This window comes from Lissotriton vulgaris, chromosome 7 (assembly GCF_964263255.1).
Source record: "Lissotriton vulgaris chromosome 7, aLisVul1.2, whole genome shotgun sequence".
NCBI lineage: Eukaryota > Metazoa > Chordata > Amphibia > Caudata > Salamandridae > Lissotriton > Lissotriton vulgaris.
Genome location: NC_141695.1, coordinates 1,651,245,692 through 1,651,272,034, shown reverse-complemented (window position 1 = coordinate 1,651,272,034; position 26,343 = coordinate 1,651,245,692). Strand labels below are relative to the sequence as shown.

At 44.4% G+C, this 26,343-nt stretch overlaps 1 protein-coding gene across 1 annotated transcript in view; it reads left to right on the top strand.

The window, feature by feature from the left end:
• The window catches only part of LOC147706209 (piezo-type mechanosensitive ion channel component 2-like), a 612,835-nt gene that overhangs the window by 95,777 nt on the left and 490,715 nt on the right, over positions 1–26,343 (top strand). Inside the window, exons 6-7 of the mRNA XM_086929599.1 lie at positions 9,344–9,467; positions 13,327–13,439. Of these exons, the coding sequence (XP_086785725.1) occupies positions 9,344–9,467; positions 13,327–13,439 (237 nt within the window). The remainder of the gene's footprint in view (positions 1–9,343; positions 9,468–13,326; positions 13,440–26,343) is intronic.

The window sequence follows — 26,343 nt, the reverse complement described above, 5'->3', positions numbered from 1 at the left end:
TGGGCCTTCCCACCAGGTTAAAGTAGCCAAGTCCGTCAAAAAACCGACTGTAGAGGCCTCTACAGGGGTCAAGAAGGACTCTAAAGCATCTGAGGTGATTTTTTCTCCTCAGTCGTCGACGAGCCATCCAGCGACGACGAGGACGACGACGAGAGCGTCGACGAGGACCTCGATGTCGATTCCGTCGACGAAGACTGGATCGACGACGGCGTCGTCGACGATGACCACGTCGACGGTTACCACCACGTCGACGACGGTGGCAATCTCGATGACGACGATCCCGTCGACGAGGACGACGAGCCCGTCGACGACGACAGCTCCGTCGACGAGCCCGTCGACGATGGACCCGTCGACGATGACAGCTCCGTCGACGATCCCGTCGACGATGGACCCGTCGACGATGATGGTTCCGTCGACGATGCCGTCGACGGTGAAGGGACTCTCGTCGACGGTCCCGTCGACGACGATTCAGAATAAGGAATCGGTGGATTTGGTTTCAACGCCGTTGACGACAGGAGCGCCAGAAAACAGCAGAAGGAGGAGGATAACCCCAGATATGACTTCTCCAAGGAAAGTACCATCTCTACCTCCACCCCTTTTGCTGGATGAAGATGACTACTCCGAAGAGGAAAATGAGATGTATGGGGATGCTTACAGTCCATCTCAATTGAATCTGAAATACCATGATTCGGATTTGGATGAGGGATATTATTATCAAAAGGAACAGCGGCCAGAAAGACAGGTTGCATACCAAGATGCCCAACCACAGCAGGGCATGGTAACGATGCCTATGAGTCTTTTGACAGACTTAAGGGCAATGCTGGAGGAGTATAGGAGCAAGAAAGGGTCGCAACCTGTGGAAGGTCAAACACAGGTTCAACCGCAGGTGGTGGCAGTACAGTCAGTACGGCCTGCACAGGAAGAACATGAGAGGGAATATCCTCGGCAAGTCCAAGTGGATACCTCGGATGAAGATGAAACGGGGCAGAACCAAGATCAAGACCAGGATAGTGAATGGAACCAATATATAGCTCCGGATCCGGCTTCACCAGTGCCAGACCCGGTCGACTCGCCTCCGGCTGATGTAGGAGGTTTCTTCAGCTTGATGGAAAGAGCCACAGCGCGCTTTAAGTTAGCGATGCCTACAACATCTACGGATAGTTTCCTGTACGATTTTAAAGAGGCGTACCGTAAGGCCGTGCGCTCGATTCCCATTGTAGAGCACATATGGGAGGAAGGGAAGAAAGTGATGCAGACCCCAGCGACGGTCATTCCAACTCTTCCGCGCTTGGAGAAAAAATATAAAGCTCCTGATGACAGTCCCGCCTGTTTGATTGGACAGCCTAGACCAGACTCGGTCATATCGCAAGCGGCACAGAAGAAATCGCGGAATCCTTCGGCCACCCTCACGACTCCGCCAGATAAGGAGGGTAGAAGGTTGGACAACGCGGGGAAGCGTTTTTCGTCGATGGCTAGCTTGTTGGTCAGAGCGGCGAATGCCTTGGCGATCCTGGCAAGGTACGACCGCCAGATGTGGAGTGATGTGGCACACTATGTGAATCTGCTAGCGGATGACCAGAAAGCGGAAGCTCAGAAACTTCTGGAAGAAGGACAACGTTCCTCTTCAGAGATGATTGACTGCGCGATGGACATCGCCACCATCTCTTTCCGTGCTCTAGGCAGTGCAGCGGTTCTTCGACGACAAGGGTGGCTGCGCGCTACATACTTCCGGCCAGAGGTCCAGAATAGGATTTTGGACTTGCCCTTTGACGGGGACATGTTGTTTGGGAAACATGTCGATGACACCCTACAGGGTATAAAGAAGGACACAGAGACAGCAAGGGCTCTGGGAAACCTGCAATATAGGAAGACACCGTTCCGTGGAGCACGAAGAAGAGGCTTCACTTCGCCTAGAGGAGGTTATCAGCAACAGCGATATTCACAGCAGTCGCAGTCGTACAGGCCTCAGTACGGCAATCAATACTATCAGCGGCAGTCGCAATCCCAGTCTTTCTCTCGCCAAAACGCTCGTGGACGACAGGGGCGTCAGGGCAAGGACGCTGGCAAGCGCCAATAGCGGCCTCCTGACTCTGCCAACTGTTCCTCCGCTTCTGGGATCTCCAGTGGGCGGCAGGATATCACACCATCTGAGCAGCTGGGAAGAGATTACATCGGATCAGTGGGTATTAAACATCATCCGAAATGGGCATACTCTAGAATTCCAGGAATTTCCACCTACAAGAGCTCCCCACGCCACTACTTCGAAACATCTGAACCTTCTTCAAGAGGAAGCTCAACAAATGCTTCAAAAAGGGGCGATCCAACGTGTTCCCCTATCACAAAGGGGAGAAGGATTCTATTCAAGATTTTTTCTGATCCGCAAAGCAAAGCAAAAGTGGCGTCCTATCCTGGACTTGAGGGAGCTCAACACCTATCTCACGAAACTGTCGTTTCGGATGATTTCACTCCAGGACATATTGCGCCTCTTGAACCCAGGCGACTACATGGCAACATTAGACCTGGAAGATGCCTATTTTCATATCCCGATCCATCCAGCTCACAGACGTTTCCTTCGCTTTACAGTAGGCAAGAGTCACTTCCAGTTCATGGTGCTCCCATTTGGATTAAAGTCCGCTCCTCGGATATTCACAAAGGTGCTGGCACCGGTAGCAGCATTTCTGAGGAGACAGTCGCTGGAAGTATTCCCGTACTTAGACGACTGGCTGCTGAAGGCCCCAAGCTTACAAGAGGCATCGAAGGCAGTGAGCACATGCCTGAACCTCTTTATTCATCTGGGTTTACAACTCAACAAGGAAAAATCAGTTCTTCAGCCGGCAGGTACGGTGAAGTTCTTGGGAGCGATACTAGATACTCAGGTGTGCAAAGCCTTCCCATCGGAGGAGAGACAGATGAAACTCATATCGTCAGCCACTCGTTTGCAAAAGAGAAATTGGATGACAGTCAGGATGTACAAATCTCTTCTAGGGTCGATTTCATCCTGTATTCAATTGATTCCGCATTGCAGACTGCGAATGCGCCCCCTGCAGGAGGAACTGGACCTTCAGTGGAGACAAGTGGAAGGTTCGTTCGACGACAGGGTGACGATAACCCAACGGATGAAACGGTCGGTTTCATGGTGGATGAAAAGATCTCACCTCACTGTGGGACTCAGTTTCAAAGCTGCACGGGCTCCTCACGTCATTACCACGGACGCTTCTCTTCAAGGTTGGGGAGCGGTCATGCAAGACCTCCAGGTCAGTGGTCACTGGGCTCCGGAAGAACGTCGTTTACATATCAACGTTCTGGAGCTACGAGCTATTCGATTGGCAATGTTGGCTTTCCTCCCAAGGATTACAAACTCAGCAATCCTGGTGCGGACGGACAACACCACCGCAATGCATTACGTCAACAAGCAGGGAGGCACAAGATCGCCACTGCTTTCACAGGAAGCCCAAATACTGTGGGAATGGGCGATATCGCAGAACATCACACTCGTAGCAGAACACCTTCCAGGAGTATGCAACACGAAGGCGGATACGCTAAGCCGCCTGAGAGCAGTCTCGCACGAGTGGGAATTGGAGAACGCAGTGATCAAGGACATCTTCTTCCGTTGGGGGACCCCAGCGATCGACCTGTTTGCAACACCAGGGAACAAGAAATGCCGGTGTTACGCAAGCAGGGAACACCATCGAGGGTCACTGGGGAATGCCCTTTCGATGTCCTGGTCAGGCGCGTTTGTTTACGCCTTTCCGCCATTTCCCCTGATTCCTCGAGTCCTCAAGAAACTCAAGATGGACAGGTGCAGGATGATACTAATAGCGCCTGCCTGGGCTCGCCAGTTTTGGTACACGGAATTGCTTCTTCTATCAGAGACACAACCCATTCATCTGCAACCCAAACTGACACTTCTATCAATGTACAACGGCCAGGTTCTTCACCCGAACCCGAGCTCGCTTCAGTTGACGGCTTGGCTCCTGAATACAGAGAGTTTAAGGATTTAAACATCCCAGAAGAATGCAGGACCATCTTGTCACAGGCACGAGCCCCTAGCACTAATAAGACATATAGAGCGAAATGGAAGAGGTTCCATTTGTGGTGTCAGAGGGAAAAAGTACATCCTTTCTCGTCAGCTCCGCATCAACTCTTACCATATATTCTATCGTTGGCACAAGCAGGTCTGGCCCATGCTTCTATCAAGGTCCACTTGGCAGCTATTTCCAGGTATAGGAGAACAAGATCGGGCCCCTCTCTATTGTCAGCAAGAGTAATAAAACAATTCCTGTAAGGACTGTTTAGAGTTTTCCCGCCAGTTAGGCCCCCACCTCCGGTGTGGCACTTGAATGTGGTCCGGCTCAGCTGATGAGACCGCCATTTGAGCCAGTACATAAAGCGGACCTGAAGTTCCTATCATGGAAAGTGGCGCTTCTTTTGGCACTCACCTCTGCAAGGAGAGTAGGAGAGCTTCAGGCTTTAACTATCAAAGAACCCTTCTTGCAGTTCAAGAATGATACAGTGATCCTACGGATGAACCCCAAATTCATTCCGAAGGTACCGACAGACTTTCATCTTAACGAGCCAGTGGTTTTAAAATCTTTTTTTCCTCGACCTTCAACCCAGGCGGAGAGGACACTTCATTCTCTGGACGTTCAGAGATGTTTGAAATTCTATCTACAACACACAGCTGGATTTCGAAAGACACCCCAACTGTTTGTGGCTTTCTGAGCCCCAAGGAAAGGATTTCCTTTGTCAAAACAAGGGATATCTAGATGGATAACTAGTGCGATCCGGTTCTGCCACCAGGCGGCAGGCAAACCTTTACAAGGACAGGTGAAGGCACATTCCACAAGGTCGATCTCAGCATCAACGGCGCTGTTTGCTGGAGTATCCATTAAGGACATTTGCAGAGCAGCCACCTGGAGCAGTACGCACTCCTTCACGAGACATTACTGCCTGGAGGCAGCTGCAAAGGAGGATTCGGCTGTAGGACAGGCAGTCCTGAGAAATCTCTTCCAATAAGAGGTGAGCTTTCCTCTCTTCCCTCCTCCTGTTTTTTCAAACATTTCGTTTATTATGCTTTGTTACTGCTTATGGTTGTTATAATCTGTGATGTCATTAGTTTATAATGATTCTGTAACTGTGCACGAAATGTTTGAGGTATGCTAACTGCTATCTACTCTGATACAAGCAATGGGAATCTATGAAAGTTCCAATACTGGAGTAAGAAACAAGTTACTTACCTGTAACTTTAGTTCTCCAGTATTGGTAACTTTCATAGATTCCCATGCGCCCACCCGCCTACCCTGGGAAAGCTCACTTTAGGGCTAGGTGATTATGTGGCAAAGCAACGGCTACGAAAATCTGAGGCTCTGAGCTTTCTCAGGAAGGTTCTACAGGGTGAGGCTGATCTGATTGGTTGCTAAGGGGACTTTGGGTCTTTTTACATAATGACACCAATAGGCTACAAAAGATAATGAGGCCTAGGCCTAATTTTTTAACTTTTTACACCTATTAGGGTGTATTTACCTAGGTATATATATATATATATATTATTACTGAGGCTCCCATTCCGACGACGGGGAATGATACAAGCAATGGGAATCTATGAAAGTTACCAATACTGGAGAACTAAAGTTACAGGTAAGTAACTTGTTTCTTCTAATCAGGCTGTGCTCTGCCACCACAATGCTGGCTCCGCCCCCCTGGGGAGCGACTGATGACTCAGCCGGCACCTGGCCCAGGAAGGGCGAAGCACCATCATCAAAGTACTCCTGGCTGCCCCTGGCCACACAATGCTGGCTCCACCTCCTGTGGAGCGTCTGATGTGCCTGCCCCTCACACTGAAAAAAGACACCAGAGTACACCCAACAAAGTACTCAGAGACTGAAAGGAGTTATGCAGAGGCCCCCCTGGCCTGGGAGAACAAAGAAAACTCTGTATAAAAGTAGGAGCCCTGCTCCTTGTAAATTAGATCCAGTTTGCGCAAAGAAGAAGCTCTGCCTGAAGAGAAGGACCCTGGAAGCTGTAAGGAGAAGTACTGACTCTGACCCCAAGAGACTGGCCTGTGGTGGGTGCCTTGCTAGTAAAATAGACCTGGCATCATTCAGTTTTCTCTATTTTGATCTTCTTGAACAAAATAATTTCCAATTTACTAAGTGATTACAAAATCCGTATCTTGAAGATGTAATACTTTCTGCTGAACTTGGGAGAACAAAACAGCCACTTTCGGCCATAACAAGTAGGGCATTTAAATATACATTCATAAAAAAATCTCCAGATGCTGAACACTGGCACCACTGGTTTGAGCAGTTTTGTTAAACACCACTAGGTGCAGAGAGATCAGAGGTAATCAAAGTAAACTGCCACACTTGTCCTACCTGCAGAAACATTCTGTGTTGACCAAACATTGCAACTGTGAGAGACACTTCATTCAAATCTAATCATGCAAACCAATCTCTGGGAATCAAAATTCACCTTAAAATGGTTGAACTACGTCCATCTTTTCCATCTTATAATGATATGTGAAAAGAAAAGATTGACATACTGTCCAGAAACATCCGTTGACTCCTGCCCCCTCATTCTGAATGGCACCATGTTGTCTTCAGAACTCTGGAAAGGACTGGGCATCTGCAGCTTAACTCGGGTACAAATGAACTGCATTGGAAAGACCAGTACACTTTCTAGATATTGGTATCCATGGTTAGCTTGGTTGAGTGATTGAAAACAATGCTACCCTTCCCCCACCAGAGGAAATAAAGAAGATGGAATGATCACTCACCAGGGTTGTTCCTCCAGTCCTAGCCCTCAAGCCTCTCAGTCTTTCCCAAAATGTTTATGTGAGTGTTGCCCACCACAGGAAGGAATTTCTATCCAAACTTTGATACCCTCGACCAGTAAGTAGAACAGCCTTTTCTAGGGCAGCTTTGTTAAGAACGCAGCTACAGGCAACATGTTGCAGAGAACTCTCAACCTTCTTCATGGACGTAAAAACAGAAGGGAACTTGCTCATTTGTTTAATGAACTGGTCACTAAACGTTGGTACAGCTTCTGTACATGACTGTTGTGGGGGAATGTAATGCAACTACTAGATTTTCTATTAACCTGTAGTGAGAAAATTCTGTAAAATAGGTTTTTAAAACAAGGAACTGGTCACCAAACAACAATCTATTAGCCACCTGCCTGCCTTGGAAAGACACCATCACCTTCAGTTTACATAGTACTGTAATCAGAAGGTCTTTGTGACCTTGGGCCTATCTGCAGTACTGAAACAGTTTCTTGACTGGTATTAGTTCGTGCTTGCCCCCTGCAGCAACTTTTGCTCCCTGTCTCTGGTGATGGCCAACCTGCTACCATGAAGCTACGCAGCAATGTCATTATTGGTGGTTGCATAGCGTTGTGCTTTTGGTTGGATGGGCTTATCAAGTGGGCGAGCTCCAAGAATGAAGGCTTGGCTTGGAGGGTAGAGGAGCAGCCATCAGTCTGGCAGCAGCCCTCCTGCCTTTATTCAAACCCATAAACTGGTAACCTCTTGGAATCTGTGCCATTGGAAGCAGCGAAATGTGCTGTGGACCACCCAGCAACATATGGCTTACATGATCGGTGATCCAGGCGACAGTGAGCACGAACTGTGCAGGATAAGTCTCAATGCTTATCTGCTTTTCTACTTCATTTACTCGGCTTTTGCACCTGACAGGCAAAATATTTGAATTACCATTACCAAGAAAATAAACTCTAGAGGGTGTTGTCGCAGAGGCCGTCGGTGGAGCAGTGTCAGCTTACAACGACCCTCTGCGGCATCCTCAGTCTCCTTTCCTGTTTCCAGCCCATGCACCAGGACATCCTGCCAGGTCAGGGCTGGAGGACGCATAGCTTGAGGTCTTTGGCCTTTCCACAGTGACAGAGTTGGGTGGTCCGATGGCCCCTCCATTAAGTGAGCACCTAGGGTTACATTTCTGCAGCCTGAATGCTGAATGCTTGCATGTGATGCAGCCATATCCCAGTACCCACATTGAAAGCCTGGCTGTATTGAAGTAGGGGGCTGATGAGGAGGGAATGAAGGTTGCTCCCTCCAACGGTGAGCCATGCTTTGGTAAGCTGTGACTGCACATGACTAGTTTTTGTGTCTGTCTGGCTCCTCTATTGTTTCTTATATTTCCATGTACAATACTCCTCGTGTTTTTATTTTATCCTTCTCCTGAATATCCTCCTCATCCTGTTAATCAGTGCTCCCTAGTCCTTATTGAGAACATAGCCATCTCATCTTTGTGGTGCAAGGATGTGTGGTGGCAGGGGAGCTGCGTTTAGCTCTCCACAGCAGTATTCAGAACAGACTCCCTTGAGATTACATAATCGTAACCAATGGGCCTATCTGTCTTGGATTCACCTGTTTGCTCCTGCAGGTTCTGGGCAGGATGGGATTTTGTCAGCAAGTGAAGCTGCAAATGTCAGTGGTAGGAAACGTTGGGAGGGAAGCGTTGCCCCAGTTTGTGGGTTTCGACACAGCCTCTCCCCTACTAGCCCTGCCCAGTAAAGCCAGTGCTGCCCCTAATGGGACATATCACCACCGTCAACTGTTAACCGTACTATGGACCATTGAACCCGCTGTCCAGGTCAATGAACAGCAGCAAAAGAGAGCATGTTGTATGCATTTGAATGGTTTATAGGTACTTCTAAAAACCCATTGATGGACTACAGCTTTTTTTCAGAGGATGGTTTCCCTGTAGGTTCATTAGAATGGAGTCTGACCTTGCTTCTGCTGGAATTAAGCGAGAGATGAAACCATAAATGAGATTTTCTCTTGCTATGAAATCTGAATTTGTTGACCTCAGAAATATTTTACTTTATTTTGTATGTAAAAGTGGAATTCCACTCCTTTCCGATTGTCTTAGTAATCAAAGGGAAACAGAAACATTTTAATATGTAGGTGTTTAGCTTTTGAGCTACAATTTTTATATGATACTTGAAATGTCCAGCCAAACGAGCAGGAACATTCTGCATGACTCCTCCATGCTAACTAGTTACGCGACCCCCAGCAACTTAAGACCTGGCTTTTTAATCAATGAACTTCAGCCCCCCTTGTTGGTTAAACACTGCAGTAACTTCAGCGCCGAGATGCCCAAGGGCCTTCGTTCGCGCTTTATAAGTGTTTTTATAAATATAAATAAATAAATGTATTTACACTGAGCAACAGCTGCTATTTTTCTTTTATTTTAAAAATCGAAAATGTTGTCAACACTTTTCAGTATTTTGTGTAAGTAAGCCATTTGTCTTCTGTACACTCTTAAAACGCCTTGCCACCACTCTGCTAATTTTAATATTCTTCACTGGTTTATTTCTTGTTTTTCAGCCGCTGTATTTCACCAGTAATGGCTGGCAGGATCTGCCCCTCTTACAGTGTGAACTCCAGCAGGACAGCAGTCACTTTTCAGTACCCATGTATTCATCAGTAGATCACAGCCCACCGTTATCAGGTATGTCTTTATCGAAAATAAGTCATATCAATCTCAGTGTTGACACTTCTTGTTCAAGGCAGGCTCTGCTGTGATGTGCTTTGCATGCTTCTTTGCAGTTCTGTGGCAGGAGTATCAGCAAGGATGAAAAGTGATGCTCCTTCCGCTAAACATTATTTGACATGGATCTACAATTGACAGGTCTGCTCTCTAGACCATTTGAGAGTCCACATGCTCTGCTCTCTAGACCATTTGAGAGTCCTCATGCTCCTGCACTGCCGATCAGCGGGCCTTTAGTGGGCAGAGGGGCCTTGGCAGTTCTATGCAAGGTAGTGTCACCTTCTCACTGCTTCATCCTTTATCATTACTTTTGAATGCTACAGAAGAGAGGGAATGAGCTCAAGTGTGCCCTCCATTTCAGGCAGTGCTTGTAGAGGGCATGGGGTGAGTGCTAGTACTGTCAGGCTACTTCTTACAGGGTATGCCTCACTTCATCTGTCTCCACACCAAGATCATTTCCCCACAAACCAGATCCGTGTTAGTTGTGGAAGGAATCAGGCAATTGACAAAGGTGTGTTCATGTTTTTGCCAGTTTGTAGCAGTGGGCAGAAATGTTCGCGATGAACTATTTACCTTTTTTTACATTTCTATAATTGTGACTCTGCCCATCGATTTTTGTCCTGCGCAAAATGTGCCCTCTGGAGCTAGCCACTTGGCTCTTCCACCGGTGTTCTCGTTGTTCGTATGTCAATGGGAGCTTTGTCGTGGCTGCCATAAGTCTTGAATGCTGCTTTCTGGATGATCTGTTCATATTGTAACCAATGTTTGTTTTCCTGGTCACCTTCTCTATATTGGAATATATTGTGCCAAGAGTAACAGTATATCAGATGCACGTCTGTTTTTATAATTTCTAAATGTTTAATTCTCAGTACTTGCTGTTTACAACAAATGCATCCAAACTCCTTAAAGCCACCTTTTGTGTCTTTGCTCAAGTTCACCATAGCATGATACGCAAATTAAAGGCCACTTCTTTGATCAACTCTGAGTTTCCACCCATGTGCCAAATTGGTGGAATGAGTGATGATATTCATCCTTACTCTGTGGTTCAAACTGGTAATCAGTGACCAGTTTACATAACTAATCAAAGGAGCATTACTTTTTTTAATGTCCCTTTTGTCAGTGATGTCATGTCATAAGGATACAACAAGGACCTTGCTGGATGCAATCCTTTGAAGTTCACAGCCAGGACAGTGTAGGCCACCACCTGGTCTGGGGACTCCACAGGAAGTGTGGGGAGGAACAGTATCTTCCAGGGTAGGACAGTGCAAGGACTACATGGGCGAAGAGAAGCTCCAATAGAAGTAGAAGAACAAACGAGTTGGGAGGATACTGAGGATAATGAATTGAGCGTCTCTCTACCTGTGTCTGGGTGGTCCCTTCGCTTGCACCCCAGAAAAAAGCCAATCATGCCCAAGTAGAACCCGCTCGCAGATTATTTTTCTCAGCAGATTTTCTGACCTTAACTTTGTCAAGTGTAACAACTGCACGGGACTGCCTCAGCCTGAGATCTAAATTATGGGTAAAAGTAAAGACAAATTAGAAATGCTTAGTTGATTGTATTGTGATTTGTAAATGAGCATGGAGACACTGGCAACACTTAAACAAAAGGAACCGTTTGTATCTAGTTTAGAAATACGATTAGCAATAGAGGGTCTATATTACTCCTTCACTATGGATATGCCAGAAATATACATGTAATTTGATTATAATGATGATGATGATGATGCCAGAAAGTGTCTATGAGGATTCATTGGTCAGGGAGGGCTCTCTTGGGCTTACATTGCGCCCATCAGTGACTATCCCATTTAGGTCTAATTTGTAAGACTCGCAATGCCAACCAGATCACATCTGCCTGCCAGAATGCACGGTACCATTCTTCTGTATTCATGTTTCTTTTCAGCAGTCTATCATGGCACGACCCTAAAGTTTTATAGGACCTAATGTGAGTTCTATGCACCATTGACAACTGGCACACAGTTGTTTGTCTAGTGGCAAAACCACATGCATGATGCAGGTTCACTGTATCAGTCACACAGTGAATCACATCACAGAGTGCACCCTTTTTTACTCCACCAAATGAACAAACAAGAGAAAGATCTGCGTACACTTCAGTCTTGCTATGGGGTTTGAACGTCTCATTTTACATTGTTCTTTTAAGAAGCTCCTTATATGTCTAAAAGACATACCCTACTGAGAACTGCCATGGTATAGCTGCCTTTTTTTTTACTACGAAGAGCAAGCGGGAAATAATGAATAGGATAAACATTCTCCTCATATCTGGACTTAAGCACACTAATCTCTGCAGTAGCATTAAATCTGCAGCCAAGACTCCCATCCTGTTCCTAGGTATCCAGATGTCTGCACGTAGGAGGTTAGGGGACCCTGGCCATTGGGTCCTGCACGCTCGGGAACACCTACTTGATTTGCCAATCCTTTAATACTATAAAAATATGAATTGCTATGTAGTTTGGATGAGCTTTGTGATTTCATACCGAGATGACAATACTTGTGAAGCTGAGTAGGTTCAGCTCAAGTTATGATTAAAAAGACAACATACTTAATTTATTTATTTATTAAGGAGTTTTATATAGTGCTAGCCTGACCCAAGGGTATAGGAGCGCTTCACAGTTTTTGAGCAATATTCATACAGTAAGCAGTATTCTACATATAAGTTCTGCAGACCAAGTGTGCTGAGCAGCATTGAGGTAGTACGTGAGTCCTGATATAACCTCATAGAGTGCACGTTGTGTTGGGGTTGATACAATAATGCAGGATTCTACATAATAGATTCAGAAGTCCAAGTGTGCTGAGCAGCATTGAGGTAGTCAGTGAGTCCTGAGATAATCTCATAAAGTGGACGTTGTGTTGGGGTTGATACAATAATGTAGGATTCTACATCATAGGTTCGGAAGTCCAAGTGTGCCGAGCAGCATTGAGGTAGTACGTGAGTCCTGAGATAACCTCATAGATTGCACGTTGTGTTGGGGTTGATACAATAATGTAGGATTCTACATCATAGGTTCGGAAGTCCAAGTGTGCTGAGCAGCATTGAGGTAGTCCGTGAGTCCTGAGATAACCTCATAGAGTGCACGTTGTCTTGGGGTTGAACCAATTAAGGGTGGGAGGAGCAGTTGGGAGTTGAATAACAGGGAGGATTTAAGTTTTAGAGCTACAATGTCAGGAAGAGACGACGAGCAGGGAATAGCGTTTTGATGGCGGCTATCCATTTGGGAGGGAGCGGTTGAGGAAAAGGACTTTAAGTTGTTTTTTGAATGTTGTGAAGGACGGGATAGTCCTGATACCGACTGGGATGTCGTTCCAGATTTTAGGTGCGTTTCGGGCGAAGAACTGTGCAGCAGTTTTTTGTTTGTTTTTTGTTTTGTTTGTTTGCTTAATCATTACATTGATGCCAATGGATGTTGGCAGTGCTTTCGCATACTAAATCCATTTAATGTAATTTTGCTACATCTACCGCACTTAATTTTTGTTAATCCCTAGTTATTCATGGTACAGACCACTGTTGGTTATTATCATTTTTTTAATGTTAAAGATTCCTGCCCTAGAGTTTGATGGATTAGTAACTCCATCACAAATGTGAATGATGACTCGTCTTCCTTATTACAAGTGCTATAGAATACAATGCAGTTGTAATAAGGCAGACAGGATATCCGTCATGTTTGTGACGGGGTAGCCTGACTGTCAAACTCTAAGTCAGATCCTTTGTTTTTTGACTGCACCATATTTATACAATTATTTTCTGCACATATAGTTTGTCAATAGTTCCAGTGTGACTTAATATCCATTGAAAATGTTCTTCCAGAGGATGACGAGCCTTCTGAAGCACCGAAGCAGGAGAGCAAATCTGGTGGTTTGGCCGTCTTGGGAGAGTTTGTTATGCGGCAAAGTTATGTGAGCGCCTTGATTGTGATGATGGTAAGAGATAGCGCCTCTACAACGTGTATATACACAGTTCAGTACCCACATATATTTGTGACATTATTGCACACGCAAACATACACATGGGTGAGATGGTAACTCTTCACTTAAAGACGATGTTCAGTAAAAAGAAGCCCCCCCACCTCCCTACCCCCAATTTTCCAGTAAGACTCCCCTCAGTGTAAAAAAAAGGTAATGGTGCTTAGTAGAAAATCTGAATATGTGCAGAATTACTGCGGTCCAGGTCAGGTGACGTGCCTGGGATGATGATTCAACTTTGGATATAAAATTAACATCAGATTCCAGTATGTGTTTCCAAACTGCTTTGAATTTGTTTTTTTGGCTTTTTATTCTTTAACCGGATGTTATGATGTTCTCTGAGTCTTGCTGTAAGTCGCTCCATTTCTACTTGGACTGCATCAATGCCAATGAAGCATCCAAATAAAGTAAAAGGGAAACCAGGGTTGTCAAAGCCAAAAGATCTGGCCTTAGCTGACCACACACACATCTATTGGCTTTGAGAGTGATGTTGTATGAACAGGCTTCCATGAAAGAATGGGGTTACCCATTCTTTCTTATGAAAAAACATGTAATTCAAGATGGCTGCATAATGTGAGGACAAACCTGCAGCCATTTTTGATGTTTTTTAAATAATTTATCAGTGTTTTGTGTTCTGAGATGACTCTGGTGTTAAAAGTGCATCAGCCATATAGAAACATTAAAGAATGATAAAGTATAAAAAAATATTTAAGGATTGCTCTCCGTTGTGCACACTTATGGGCAACTGTCTCTGCATGGTTTTGGAATACTTTAGTCTTAAAGAAGAGTGGTAGAACACATTCTAAGATGGTTGCACATTGCATTGCCCATTCTGAATGCTGCAAACTACAAACAGCAGCCAGGGGAGTGATAGCAATATAAGGGGAGTTACTGGGAGTAGGCAAAATAAAAAAAAGTCAGAGAAGCAAAAATAATCATAAAAATTGTGACAGGAGTAATTGACCCGCCGTCCCTGGCACTGAAAGGGACTATTTTTTGAAGGATGTACACGTTGTGCACAACCATGTTGTTGTCATTCACAATGAGGAGAGCCAAATGGTGGACAAACCCATTGTCCCATTCTGTGTGCTGTATTGGGCAGAGCCAAATCTGCATTACAGCTCAACAGACCAATGGATGAAGACTGCTGACACTTAGGACCTCATTACGATGTTAGTGGGACCGACAACTGCGTGCTGTTGGTGTCACTCCCATCGACATCTATGTCCACGATCTGCCCACCACATTACAATGCGGCGGGCAGAGGGACTGTCATCGGCGCTTCTGAGCCCATCGGTGTGTCGGAAAGCACCATAATCCCCTAATGATGGGGGAGCCAGGCTAGGCTCCAGCGTCACGATTATGATGGCACTTTCCGAAAGCCTTTTCATGTCGGCTTTTCCGACATAGAAAGGCTGTTGGAAAGTGTCTCTGGGGGCCCCTAGGAGGGCCCTCTTCCTCCTGACTCTTCTCTGTGGGGCTTGGGAGGTGCCAAACATCCCTGCACCGTGTGGCAGGCCCCACATGGGGACTGCCACAGTGTATGGGGATGTTTGCAAATATCCATTTTTCAATGGAAGCTTGTGCTGAGGGCCTTTTCCGCCCACCGCATAAGCGTCCATTGTAGAATGGATGTTTATACTGAGGTCGAAACTGCCGACCTAAGGTCGGGCTATCTGCCCAAAGTTCCTCTGTGTAGGTATATTTCATATATTTGTTTTTACCAGAAACAAAAGTCTGACCTAAATGCAATCACACTGCATGAAAGCACTGCATAATATTCAGTAATAATAACCTGGTAGGATCCCATAGAACCATGGTAATATTGTGTGGATGTTGGGTGATGGTGTTCAGACTGATTTCGCTTTACAGTACAATAAAAGATGACCAGATTCAAATTCTAATGCGAGAATTTTTCCTCAAAATTCTTATAAATGGTACATGTTTGTTGATAGAACTATCCAGATATTACAGTCACACCAAAAAAAAAATTAATAGGCAGCACAATAAATCACCAGTTTTTGTTATTCTACTTCAGGTGTTATTTTGTGCAAGATTATCCATCGCTTGTAGTCAGAATATCTGCTAAGTCCTCTGTCCCATTGTCAGGACAGTCTCAACATAGAGGTGGGATCAGGCTTATGACGAGTCTGTTGGGAAACTCTGGAAAATAAGTCAATGGAAACCAAAAAGACTTGAACACTAATGGCCTGATTCACAAGGGTAACTTACACTTTTAAGAACTTGCACTTTTGAGTAAGTTTACTCGCAGTGTAATTTGAATGTCTCCACCAAATGTAAGGGCCTGAAGGTAAATCACAAAGGTAACTTAGACTTGTGAGTAATTTACAGTTGTAATTTACTCTTAAACTTTTGAGAAACTTTACATTTGGATTATGTAAGATGAGTCGGGTTGTAAACTCTTGAAAACCGGGCATTGGAAACTGAAAGAATTTGAAGCCTGGTGGCCACCAGTCTTCAAACTCTACTCATTTCCTGGCTTTAAGTCATTTCCTAGGCATAAAGGGTAGACACAGTATGTAAGGGTCAAACATTGAGCTGATGTTTGTCAATATTCCATCTGTTGTTGTGGCTCTTGTTTCCTTTCTAGTTTGTATCTGTTTATTAATTACTCATGTTCCTCATCCTGGTCTTTAGGAAATCATTCCTAGAAACATCTGCCGGAATCAGTAATCATAATTCCCTGGTCTGCTTACCAATGGCATACTGACTTACCATACTCCGGGCATTGAAACCTTCCGTGCCGCTAGAGGCCAGCATAGAAGCCAGTGACCTCTAGGCTAGTGTTTTGCTCACTCCTTTTCCTCGTCCATCCCCAGATTGCTACTGCATCGCCAGGGTGGGCTTTCAGCAGGTCTACCCACCAAGAACCTGAACTCCAGAGCCTGTAAACTGCTTTGGCACAGCTTCTTTTGCCACTCAATTACCCACTTACAACTCGCTCAGTGTAGAGGCTAAGGCTAGGTGTGAGTAAAGCATGCGCACAGTAATGATTCATTGGAAAAGTGATACTCTGCTAATTATCTAACCAGTTTTTAATTTTCTTCCCCATCTTTCATCTCACATAAAAATGTTTTTCAATTGAGGTTTTTCCAGTGAAGCACCTTTTTACTTAAAGTAATATCTTATCATTTTATCAATTAAAGTCCACCACGTATATTCTTGATTTCTGAGAGCTAGATGTTTTAGTGTAGGGTTAAACCAAGAACTCTGCGTTTTATGCCAGCTAGAGTTGCGCCCGCCAATCCAATCTGTTGCCTTTTCAGTGTGTGGGAATCTTTATAAGTAGATTAGGCCAAGTGAGTTAATTGTAGGTATATAACGATTCACCGTCAAGTCAGGAAATGTATGTGTGCAAATTGAACATGCCTATCAGAATCAATTGGGAAGCTTAAAGGTAAACCTGTGCTATGAAATATAGACCAGGGAAACAGTTTTACCCCAGACAGAGGTAGACTAGAATCAGCAGATACAAAAGTCAGCTGCTATATGGCATCAACATACAAGAATTTTGACATTTTGACATAGTGCAGAAAACTTACAATATAGTGATTTAGCAATTCTGGCTGATGAGATGCAAGGGTTCCCCCAGACATAAAGACTTAGGCTGTTTGGCAAAGGCAAGATTGCCCTTAGTGAGCCTTCAGCCCCACAGCAGCGCTTGCGTGCAACATTCTCTTTTGTATCCCTTTCCACCTCCTAATATATTTTTTTACAAAATCGGTAACTATAGTCCTGACCAATTAAACCCAAGATGGTGGTCAGAGGCTCAGCAAAAGTCATATATCAATCAATTGGTAAAGGGAAATTCGTAAACAAATCTGATGAGAAGACTTTTGTCACCAAAAATGTTTCCTAAAATTTTTTAAGAATTATAAAACACGAAAGAAAAGTTCTATAAATGAAATCAGCAGTAAATTAAGAAGTAGAAACAACAAAGTGCAGTGCAGGCTCAAACTAGAAACAAACAGTAAACAGAGAAATGTGGGTCTAAACAGTAATCTACGCAGTAGACTTATAATTATACCCCCACCCCTCAAAACCTGACACCTTTTTCACATATCAGTAGCCAGAGTGCTAATTAACCACTCTACCCCCATGATGGCCTCAAGACACTCAGTAAAGTCAGAAGCATCTGTGGATTGGAAATGGTAAGTTGGTAACCAAATCAGAAGAGAAACCCCTTGTCAGTAAAAAGCCTTCTTTACATTTTTTAAAACAATAATGAAACACTTCCAAAGAAGCGGTGAAAAGGCAGTCAGATGTAAATTCAAAAACAGAAAGATTAAAGTGCAAAGGAAGTCTTGAGAGGTAAACATGTAAAGGCGACACTATGCACAGAATTAAAACTGCTGAAAGATACAGGAAAATCACTTCTTCCCACAAACATATCTCCTGAGCTAACACATAGAGAAATGGGAGTACACGACCGCACCAGGTCCGGTCGCATTGTAATGGCGGTGTCGGACGTCCACACGACATCGTAATCAGGCCCTCTGTGTGAAGGTCTTAATTCCCTTAACCATTCTCAAACTGTTAGCAAATGACTGCAGAGGAAAGAAGACAAACAGGCCACCAGTTTCTGCTTTCTTGCTATCAGAAGAAAAACCTTCCTCAAGTCTTCTCAGAATAGGGCTGCTATGAATTGGGAATTTTGCACCAGATTGAACCTTAAGTTTTTTTAGGTTGAGTAATAAGCCATAACTCTGATGAATGTTGCAGACTTGAAACATTTGCCTCACACCCCTTCAAAAAAGGAGAGCAGGGAATTAACCAGTTCTCTAAATATGGATTTACATTCATACCTTTAGAATGACTCGTACTCACAAAGAGTGTTAGGACTTTGGTAAAAAGTTTAGGGGCTGACATCAGACCATAAGGAAGTTATATGAACTGAAAGATTTCTTCTTGGCTGCAAAAGCAAAAGTACTTTTTAGAAGATGCGTGAATTGGGATGTGAAGATATGTGTCCAGCAAATCCAATGAAGCTAGAATTTGGCATGTTTTATGCTCTGAAGAGATACCATAATGTAGGTCTGGTGTGGATTTTATAAAACACCTTTTAAATGCAGCACTGGCCTGAAGTCCACTGATGCTTTCTGCACTAGGAGCACAACAGAGTAGCTTCCTATGCTGGTGATACTGGGACAATTGCAGCTTTGTCCAGCAAACCTGGAATCCCTTATTAAAGTTAGCTGAGGATGTGAGAAAGAAGATACTGGAGTCTGATGTGAAAGAAAGTCATCTGAGGGAGCCACAAACTGATTTGTATATCACAATTTTATTATTTCCATGACTCAGCTGTTGGAAGAGTTATAAGTCTCGAAAAACCATTTGAGCTTTCCCCTCATTGGAAACCTGGTCAAAATGGGAACATAGTTCTGCTCTTGGAGGAGTAGGAGAGGCTGGTGCGGTGGCAGGCTGGAACTGGGTTTTGTGTGAGAAAGCTCCCCCTCCCAACCTCAACCCCATCCTTGAAAGGACTTTTTCAGTTTTTGTGGAAGAGAAAGTAGCCCCAAACACTCTATGATCTCTACCCAGAGGACTTAGAGGCATCATCAGTTTTCTAATTGCGGATTTCTTCACTATATCTTCCAGTTGAAGACCCAATAATTTCACTTCTTTAAATGGCAGATCCATAAGTAGAAATATTTGGGCTGCATGTGCCTTCCATGAATGTATCTATATATGTGCCTCCTGGTAGTAATAGATGATCCAGGAGCAGCAGCACTCAGGGAATCAAAGGAAATATCCCTTGTGAAGCATATTTGTTTTTGCAACGTGGGGAGCATTGGAGCAGAGTCCAATCCTCCACAAACTTTTGCAATGGATAATGCTTAGGCATGAATCTAAGAAATGTATATCTCTGTACCTTCTTTCGTTCATGTGAACGGGCCTAATAAATTGCCCCGTGAACAGGTGGACTTTCAGGTTCTACCCTTTACTACTAAACAAAGTTGTTTTCTTCCTCCATCTGCAAGGAAGACTCCAGGAAAGATAAATTGGTTCTTAAACGTGGCAGCACATAAATAAATCAAATCCTTGTGTAAAGTACCCTCTCCCCTCTTCCTCAGGTTCAACATCATCTTGCAAAAAAAAAACTTGTTGAACTTTGGGTGCTGAGGGCCCCTCTGCAAATCACCCATCACAGCCAGCTCCTTCTTCTGCTGTAAGACGCCCTATAAGAGATGGGTTCATTCAGCCTCTTCATAGTGGGTGAGGCTTAGGAATAATTGTTCAGTTCTTGGTGCATGTTTCTTGACGGCTCAATGACTGCATGAACGACAAGCTGGGTAGACCTTGCAGGGATTTGCCGTAAAATCTGCAACCTGTGCCAATGTTAGTAGCAACAACCTTTCTTGTATTGCTCTCTTTTTGGAAGTCAAAACAATCATTCCTTGATCTGATCAGACACTTTCTGCTTTGACTAGCAACCAAGGGGATGAAGTATTGGGCCCCATACAAGTCTTGCGGGATCCCCCGCCAATTTGAGCAGGTGAAGGGGTGGTTGAGCAAACTGATAAATATTAATGCCTCCAATCAAATTCTAATGGGGAGTATGAACAGATTATTTCAGGCAAGACCAGCACTATAACATGTTCTAAAAGGCTGACATCCTCATGAATTTAACCAGCCTCAGAACCCGCTAACCCTCGGCTCCAGGTAGAAGGACCCGACTAGCAAAGGCATATCATTCTTTAATAAAGATCACTAAGCAGGTCCAATGCCAGAAAAATGAATGAAATGAAGTTAAAAACACACATCTTGCAAGAGTAATCACGCTCGATTCTAAAAGAGAAGCAAAAACAGGAAGAACTGGAAAAGGCTTCCTCCTTTACCAACAGGGCAGTCTAGAGCAAAAGGAGAAGCAATATTGGAAGGGTGGTAGATGTTTTGGTTAAATAAAAAATGTCTGTAGACGTAGATCCTAGAAACCCACGTTTTTTGTGGTCCTGCAACAAATGTATGGGGTAAATAATTCTGACTTTTACAACTTTGTAAAATTAAAGGTAGAAATCTCAAAACTCACTCACTCACCTTATAAGAACCTGTCTTGCATTTCATTAATCAATGAAGTCAGAAAAGGAGATCATGTGGTCTCTAAAGTTTACGAAATTCTAAAACCATTGCATTCCCAACTTATACAGGGCAAATGGGTGACTTACTGGTCTACTGACAACAACTTTGCACTCACTAAGGTGGACTGGTTTAAGATATGGTCTTCCATCTCCTTGAAGTAAATCACACCTAATCTCACCCAGACCAAATTTCACTTACTTTATAAAACCTTTTGGACTCCGTCCCGTCTTGCAAAGTTAGAGACCCTAGCAGAAGGTAAATGCTGGAGTTGCAAAACGAATTTGGGTTCCCTTTCAAATATGTTCTTTAACTGTCCACTTCTAAAAGACGTCTTGGATGGAATATACGCCTACATGCAGAACATATTCAAAGTGACGCCCCTTAAGATCTACATCGCTATTGCTTGGTTAGAGACAAAAATTTACCGCTGAGCTGCGGCGATTTGTATCGCAGATAAACCTTGGAATTACCAAAGTTTATCGCAAATGCGATAAAAATCGACCGCAATGCATGAATATTGCTGAAAAGTCAGCGATATTCATGCATTACCGAGCTAATGCTCTTAGCCATGTTATCCACCTCCCATAGGATAACATGGCTAAGAACTGCTCAGGGCAGGTGTTAGGTTTTTGGAGATATTTGCGCTGAGCGCGAATATCTCCAAAAGTTGGTAATAGGAGATAGCAATGTTAGCGACTGTTTCCAGTCTCTAACATCTTGGCACGCCCACTTTGCATGTCATTAGTGATAAATATCACTGACATGCAAAGTGGGGCCCAAGATGGTCGCTATCTCCTACTAGCTGTCGCTAACTGGTGTTAGCGACAGCTAGGTAATAGGGAGACAATTTTATCTCCGCTTTCTTGGCTTTTAAAGCCGAAAAAGCGGAGATAAAACCCCTTGATAATATGCCCCTCCGTTTTACCGTTATAGGACCCTCTATAAATAGAGGCAACTTAACCCTTGATAAAATTGACTCATTACTGCTAGATCTAATGTTTACCTTAGAACACAAAACAATTTTGAATATTAAGTAGTCGGAAAGACCTGGAAACACTCCTACTTACACGTGTTGTGAGTGGCAGAGGTACACCAGAGAAGCGGATCGAATGTTAGTGCAACAATATCCACGGATATCCGCGAATTCCTTCATTTGGGATAAACGTGATGAATACTTGGAGCAGGTTAAGCCACCTTGACCTCATTCTTAATGTATTTGCAAGTTTTAGCAGATGTTGTTCTTAGACCAGTACAACCCTCGTGAGACTAACTTACCCACACTACCCTTCATACACCTAGTTTTGGGAATCCATGATAATGGCTGTTTTTCTCTTTTTTCCTTGTGTAATACTTACATTCCATTTTTTTACCCTTGTGTGATTTCATATCGGATTGTGTTCAGTGATACAAATAGTGCAAATTCTGATGCCCTACAACGTATAAACACAAGGAGATGATGGACGGAGCACTGAAACTTTTCAGACACTCACCCCCCAGTCACAGATTTGGGTTGAATCCATCATCATTCTTTAGCTCACTTCGCCACCCCAGTTCAGACCTGGCTATGTGCAAATCAGTCTTGACCCTGTGCCTCATCTGAACAGTCCAGCCCGATCTGCCAAGCCTTCATCAGCCAGGCTAGTTTGAATCCAGTGGCAAAGTGAGCAAGGGACCCACGTCTGGGCATACCCTGCCGACTTCTTGTGTCTACAACGTATATAGACATGACTTTAGCTCTCTCTCACATACATACAATGATCATATTTTCTATACTGTAACAAATCCAGCGGTATACAACGGTCTCCATGTGATATTACATCAACCTTTGTTGTCTTTTCTCGTATGTATAAACTACATACATACAATACTCTTTAGATGATGTGAGATGCAACCTAAATTGTTTTATTCACTTGTGTTTTTATAAAACTCAATAAAATACTTTGAAATTTAAAAAAATGGTATTGGCCATGCCAAGGAAGACTGATGAAGGAGTAATTCGCTTACAAGTGGGAATGATGTCCCTAGCGTGAGGCTTAGAAGTACAAAAAAACGATATAATGTGCTCATGGAGAGGTAATACGGTAACGAAGTGGGCAGACATTTTCTTAAAGCAATAACGGATATTCTGTTCGACCGCAAGGAATGTAGGAGTCCCAGGAAAAATGCTGTAATACATACTCGACTTCCCATAGTTGCACTGCCATTTTAAAGGTCATTTCTTGCATTCTGGTGCCCTCTTCTGGCTGTAGTATGCGGTAGCTGCCTAAAGTGACCTAAACGTAGTTTCGGCCCTGGGGTACAGGATATTATTGAATGATCTTTAAGAGCAAATGGATTAAGTCTTACCTTTGAGAAATTAAATGACTAGCAATTAAATAATCAAAAGAACAACCGAAAATAGAATTTGAAATGTCACTTTGTGAAATTGCGGGCCGTTGGCCTTATACATTTAGTAAAGCGCCATAAAAACTTTGCACATTTTAGGAACGTTTTCAATTGGAAGAAAAAAGTTGAAAAATATGCTGTACAGGGAAAAACATATAAATAAACTCTTTGCTGGTTTTTCTTTGGGCATACGTCTGAAAAACACAGATTGGGTTTCTGGAAGAGAGTTTCCCCACAAAAGCAAGGGTGCTTAATTTACTAGAGCTGCAAGTACAATCAATTAAACATGGATCAGTTACCTGAGATTTCAAAATTATTACTGCCATCCAATTGTCCTGGCTAATTTCTAGTTTCTCCTACCCGGATTATTTCAAAATCCAGTTGTCCCCCCCCCCTTTAGTCAGTTTCAAATGTCTGAAAGGCCGAGTTGGTTCTGCAGGTCTCTGCAGCAGGCACTCACTCACCTTACCTTTCCTGTGTGTTGGCATTTATATAGCGTGTGTGTGTGTGTGTGTTGGCATTTATATAGCGCACTGCTACCCGTAGGCGTCCTGGCGCTTCGACCGCTGCGAAACCCTTCCTGGCTTCCCTGAGAGATGGTCCCTTAATGTGTATCTCCAGGGTGCGACCAGGCATCCCCGGCGGTCTGGTGGGGCCGTTAGTGAAGATGAGGCAAGCTAATGCCCAGAGTTGCCGAGTGTGACCGCTGATCAGAGTGGGCACCGAGGCGAGAGAATTATCGAGTCCGCTGACCCTGGTCCAGAAACCTGCCGCGCCGGGAATCGAACCCTGGTCCCGGGCCGTCCTCTGCTCTCGGGTCTGCCGCCTCTAACCAGTGAGCCACACTACTTCCTAATTCACTTACATTGCCCCTTCGATGCCTGTTGTCATTTGGTCTCGCCTACGCAACGTGCATGCGTTGCATAGGCAAAATGACCTATTCCTATCGCTTCGGCTTTTCAGCCAAACACGTGCACGTGTTCCATTGCCTTTAATTGCAACGCATGCACCTGTGGCAATTTCCTTGCGGGAGTGCGCGGTGCCATATGGTGCACCATATGGTGGCACCCTCCCGCAAGGGACTCGCGCAGGCCCCCTTATGCTGCGCGTTTTTTTTTTTTGCTTTATCAGTGCGCGGCGTTTATTGTGTGTTGTATAACATTTTACATTGTGATGGCGCTTTTACTTTTATACACGGCGGGGCACGTTCTTCGTAATAATGTTTTTCCTCTTTAAGGTGCTTGCAGTTTTGCAAACAGCGGCGCAACCTTCTTCAATATGGTACATCGAATTTAGGCAAAGAAACAAGGCGCTGAAGTCCGTATAAACATCTGCCACGAGCGGGGAAACGGCCACTACACGCGGCCGTTTCAACAAAAAGCTTTACCACGCATGCATTATCATCTTAGGGAAGCATAAAGATCTATGGGGCCCCCAACATTGGCCCAGTGATATGGGACCCCTTCCCCAGCCAACTTCTGTGGTTCGCAACCTCGGATTTCTCATAGACGACAAACTCTCCATGAGACAGCAGGCCACAAAGGTGGCCGCCATCTGCTTTGCCACCTTGCGATGGCTCCAGAAAATTCTATGGATGCTGCTTCATGCCACCAGGAGAACCGTTGTCCAGGCGTTAGTAACATCTCGCCTGGACTATGGAAATGTCCTCTATCTCGGTGCCGACGCGGCTACCATTAACAAACTCCAGGTTGTCCAAAATTCGTCAGCCCGACTTCTTTGTAACATCCTGAGGAGATCATCGGCCTCACAGGCCCTGCACGATCTACACTGGCTTAGGATCCCCCGCCGTATTAAATTCAAAGCCCTATGTTATCTTTTTAAAATCAAGCAGGGCTCGCCCCCAAAATACTTGCAGAGTCTGGTCCAACCCTACAAGCCTAGTCGCACATTAAGATCCTCTGCCAACTGTGACTTTGTTGTCCCAAGATTCAAGCTTGTAAGGATGGGGGGGGTCGGGCCTTTTCCCATCTAGGCCCCAAATACTGGAATGCACTACCCATCACTCTGAAATCAGAAACCAACCTTTTCTGTTTTAGGAAAAAATTGAAAACCATACTTTTCCAATGATCTTCATGCCGCTTTAGCTGATTCATGGTGCTGTTGAGAGGTTTGTTTTTCTTCTTCAGTCTATCCCTCGCGCCGGGAAACCCACTGCGGGTAGCTGTTGCGCATTATAAGTTTAAATATAAAATAAATAAATAAATAAATTACAACACATGCGTGGTTCCAACGAGAGGCTTTACCACGCATACCTTTACTACAAAATACGTAGTAAAGGCATGTGCGGTAAATGAAAAAAAAAAAGGGGGGGGTTGGGGGGTCTCCCCCCCCCAAAAAAAAACAAAGCGTGGGATTAAAAAGGGGGGTTGGGGTGTCTCCCACCCCCCCCAAAAAACAAAACCTGAAGAGCCGAAGCTGATGCAGTCAGCGTCGTTAGAGAGGAAACGGAAAGTAACTTCCGCTTCCTCTTTACGACCTACGACCGACGTAACCAAAGAAGCTCGAGAGGAGGCGAGTTAAAAGGTAAAGGGTCATTTTAGTATAAAAAAATATATATATTAAGGGTTAAGGGCAGGGATAATTATAAGGAGTGGAGGCTGGAGGCATGTAAGGGGAGAGATATAACCTTTAGTAGGCCCTCACCATGCATAATTTTACAACGAAAAACGTTGTAAATCTATGCGCGGTAAAGGAATATTTGAGGTAAAGGTTATGCGTGGAAAACGAATTCTGTTGTAACGCATGCGTGGTAAAGGCATGCGGTGCAACGGAATTCGTTGCAACGATATACAACCCCACGAGCGTCGGTCTTAATGTTTTCCATATAATTAAAGCAGAATAAATCAGAAATCTTACTATCCACGGGGTGTAAGCCGGAACATGTTTTACCATCACTGCTACAATAAATCACACCCACCTTTACACTCTGAAGTGCTGGATGTTTTAGCAGCCTCACACCCGGGATGTACCTGCGGGCCCATCGTCGAGCGAGCTTGTGTGACTAATATATGTGCATTCGAGCCGAGTGAAAAGGGGTAATGCTGAAATTACAGCTCTGCAAGCTGAGAAATTGACGAGTATTTTCCTTGTAATGCTCCTTGAAAGTTAAGTGGCACAGCAGGTAAAGACTGTTTTGCAGTAAAGAATCGCGCACTAAAGGCAGGCCGGTTTCACGTGGAGCCTGGTCTTCGATGCGCTTCACGAGGGTCAGAAGGAACGGATTTTTGGAAGCCGTTTTCAGGGGATAGAGTTGCCCATTAGGCGGAATAAAGAAGTCCTCGTTATAACAGCTGTACGGTGTTGGTTACAGCGTCGGAATTCCTTTGGTAGGCCCGCATTTGTGTGCATGCCTTTT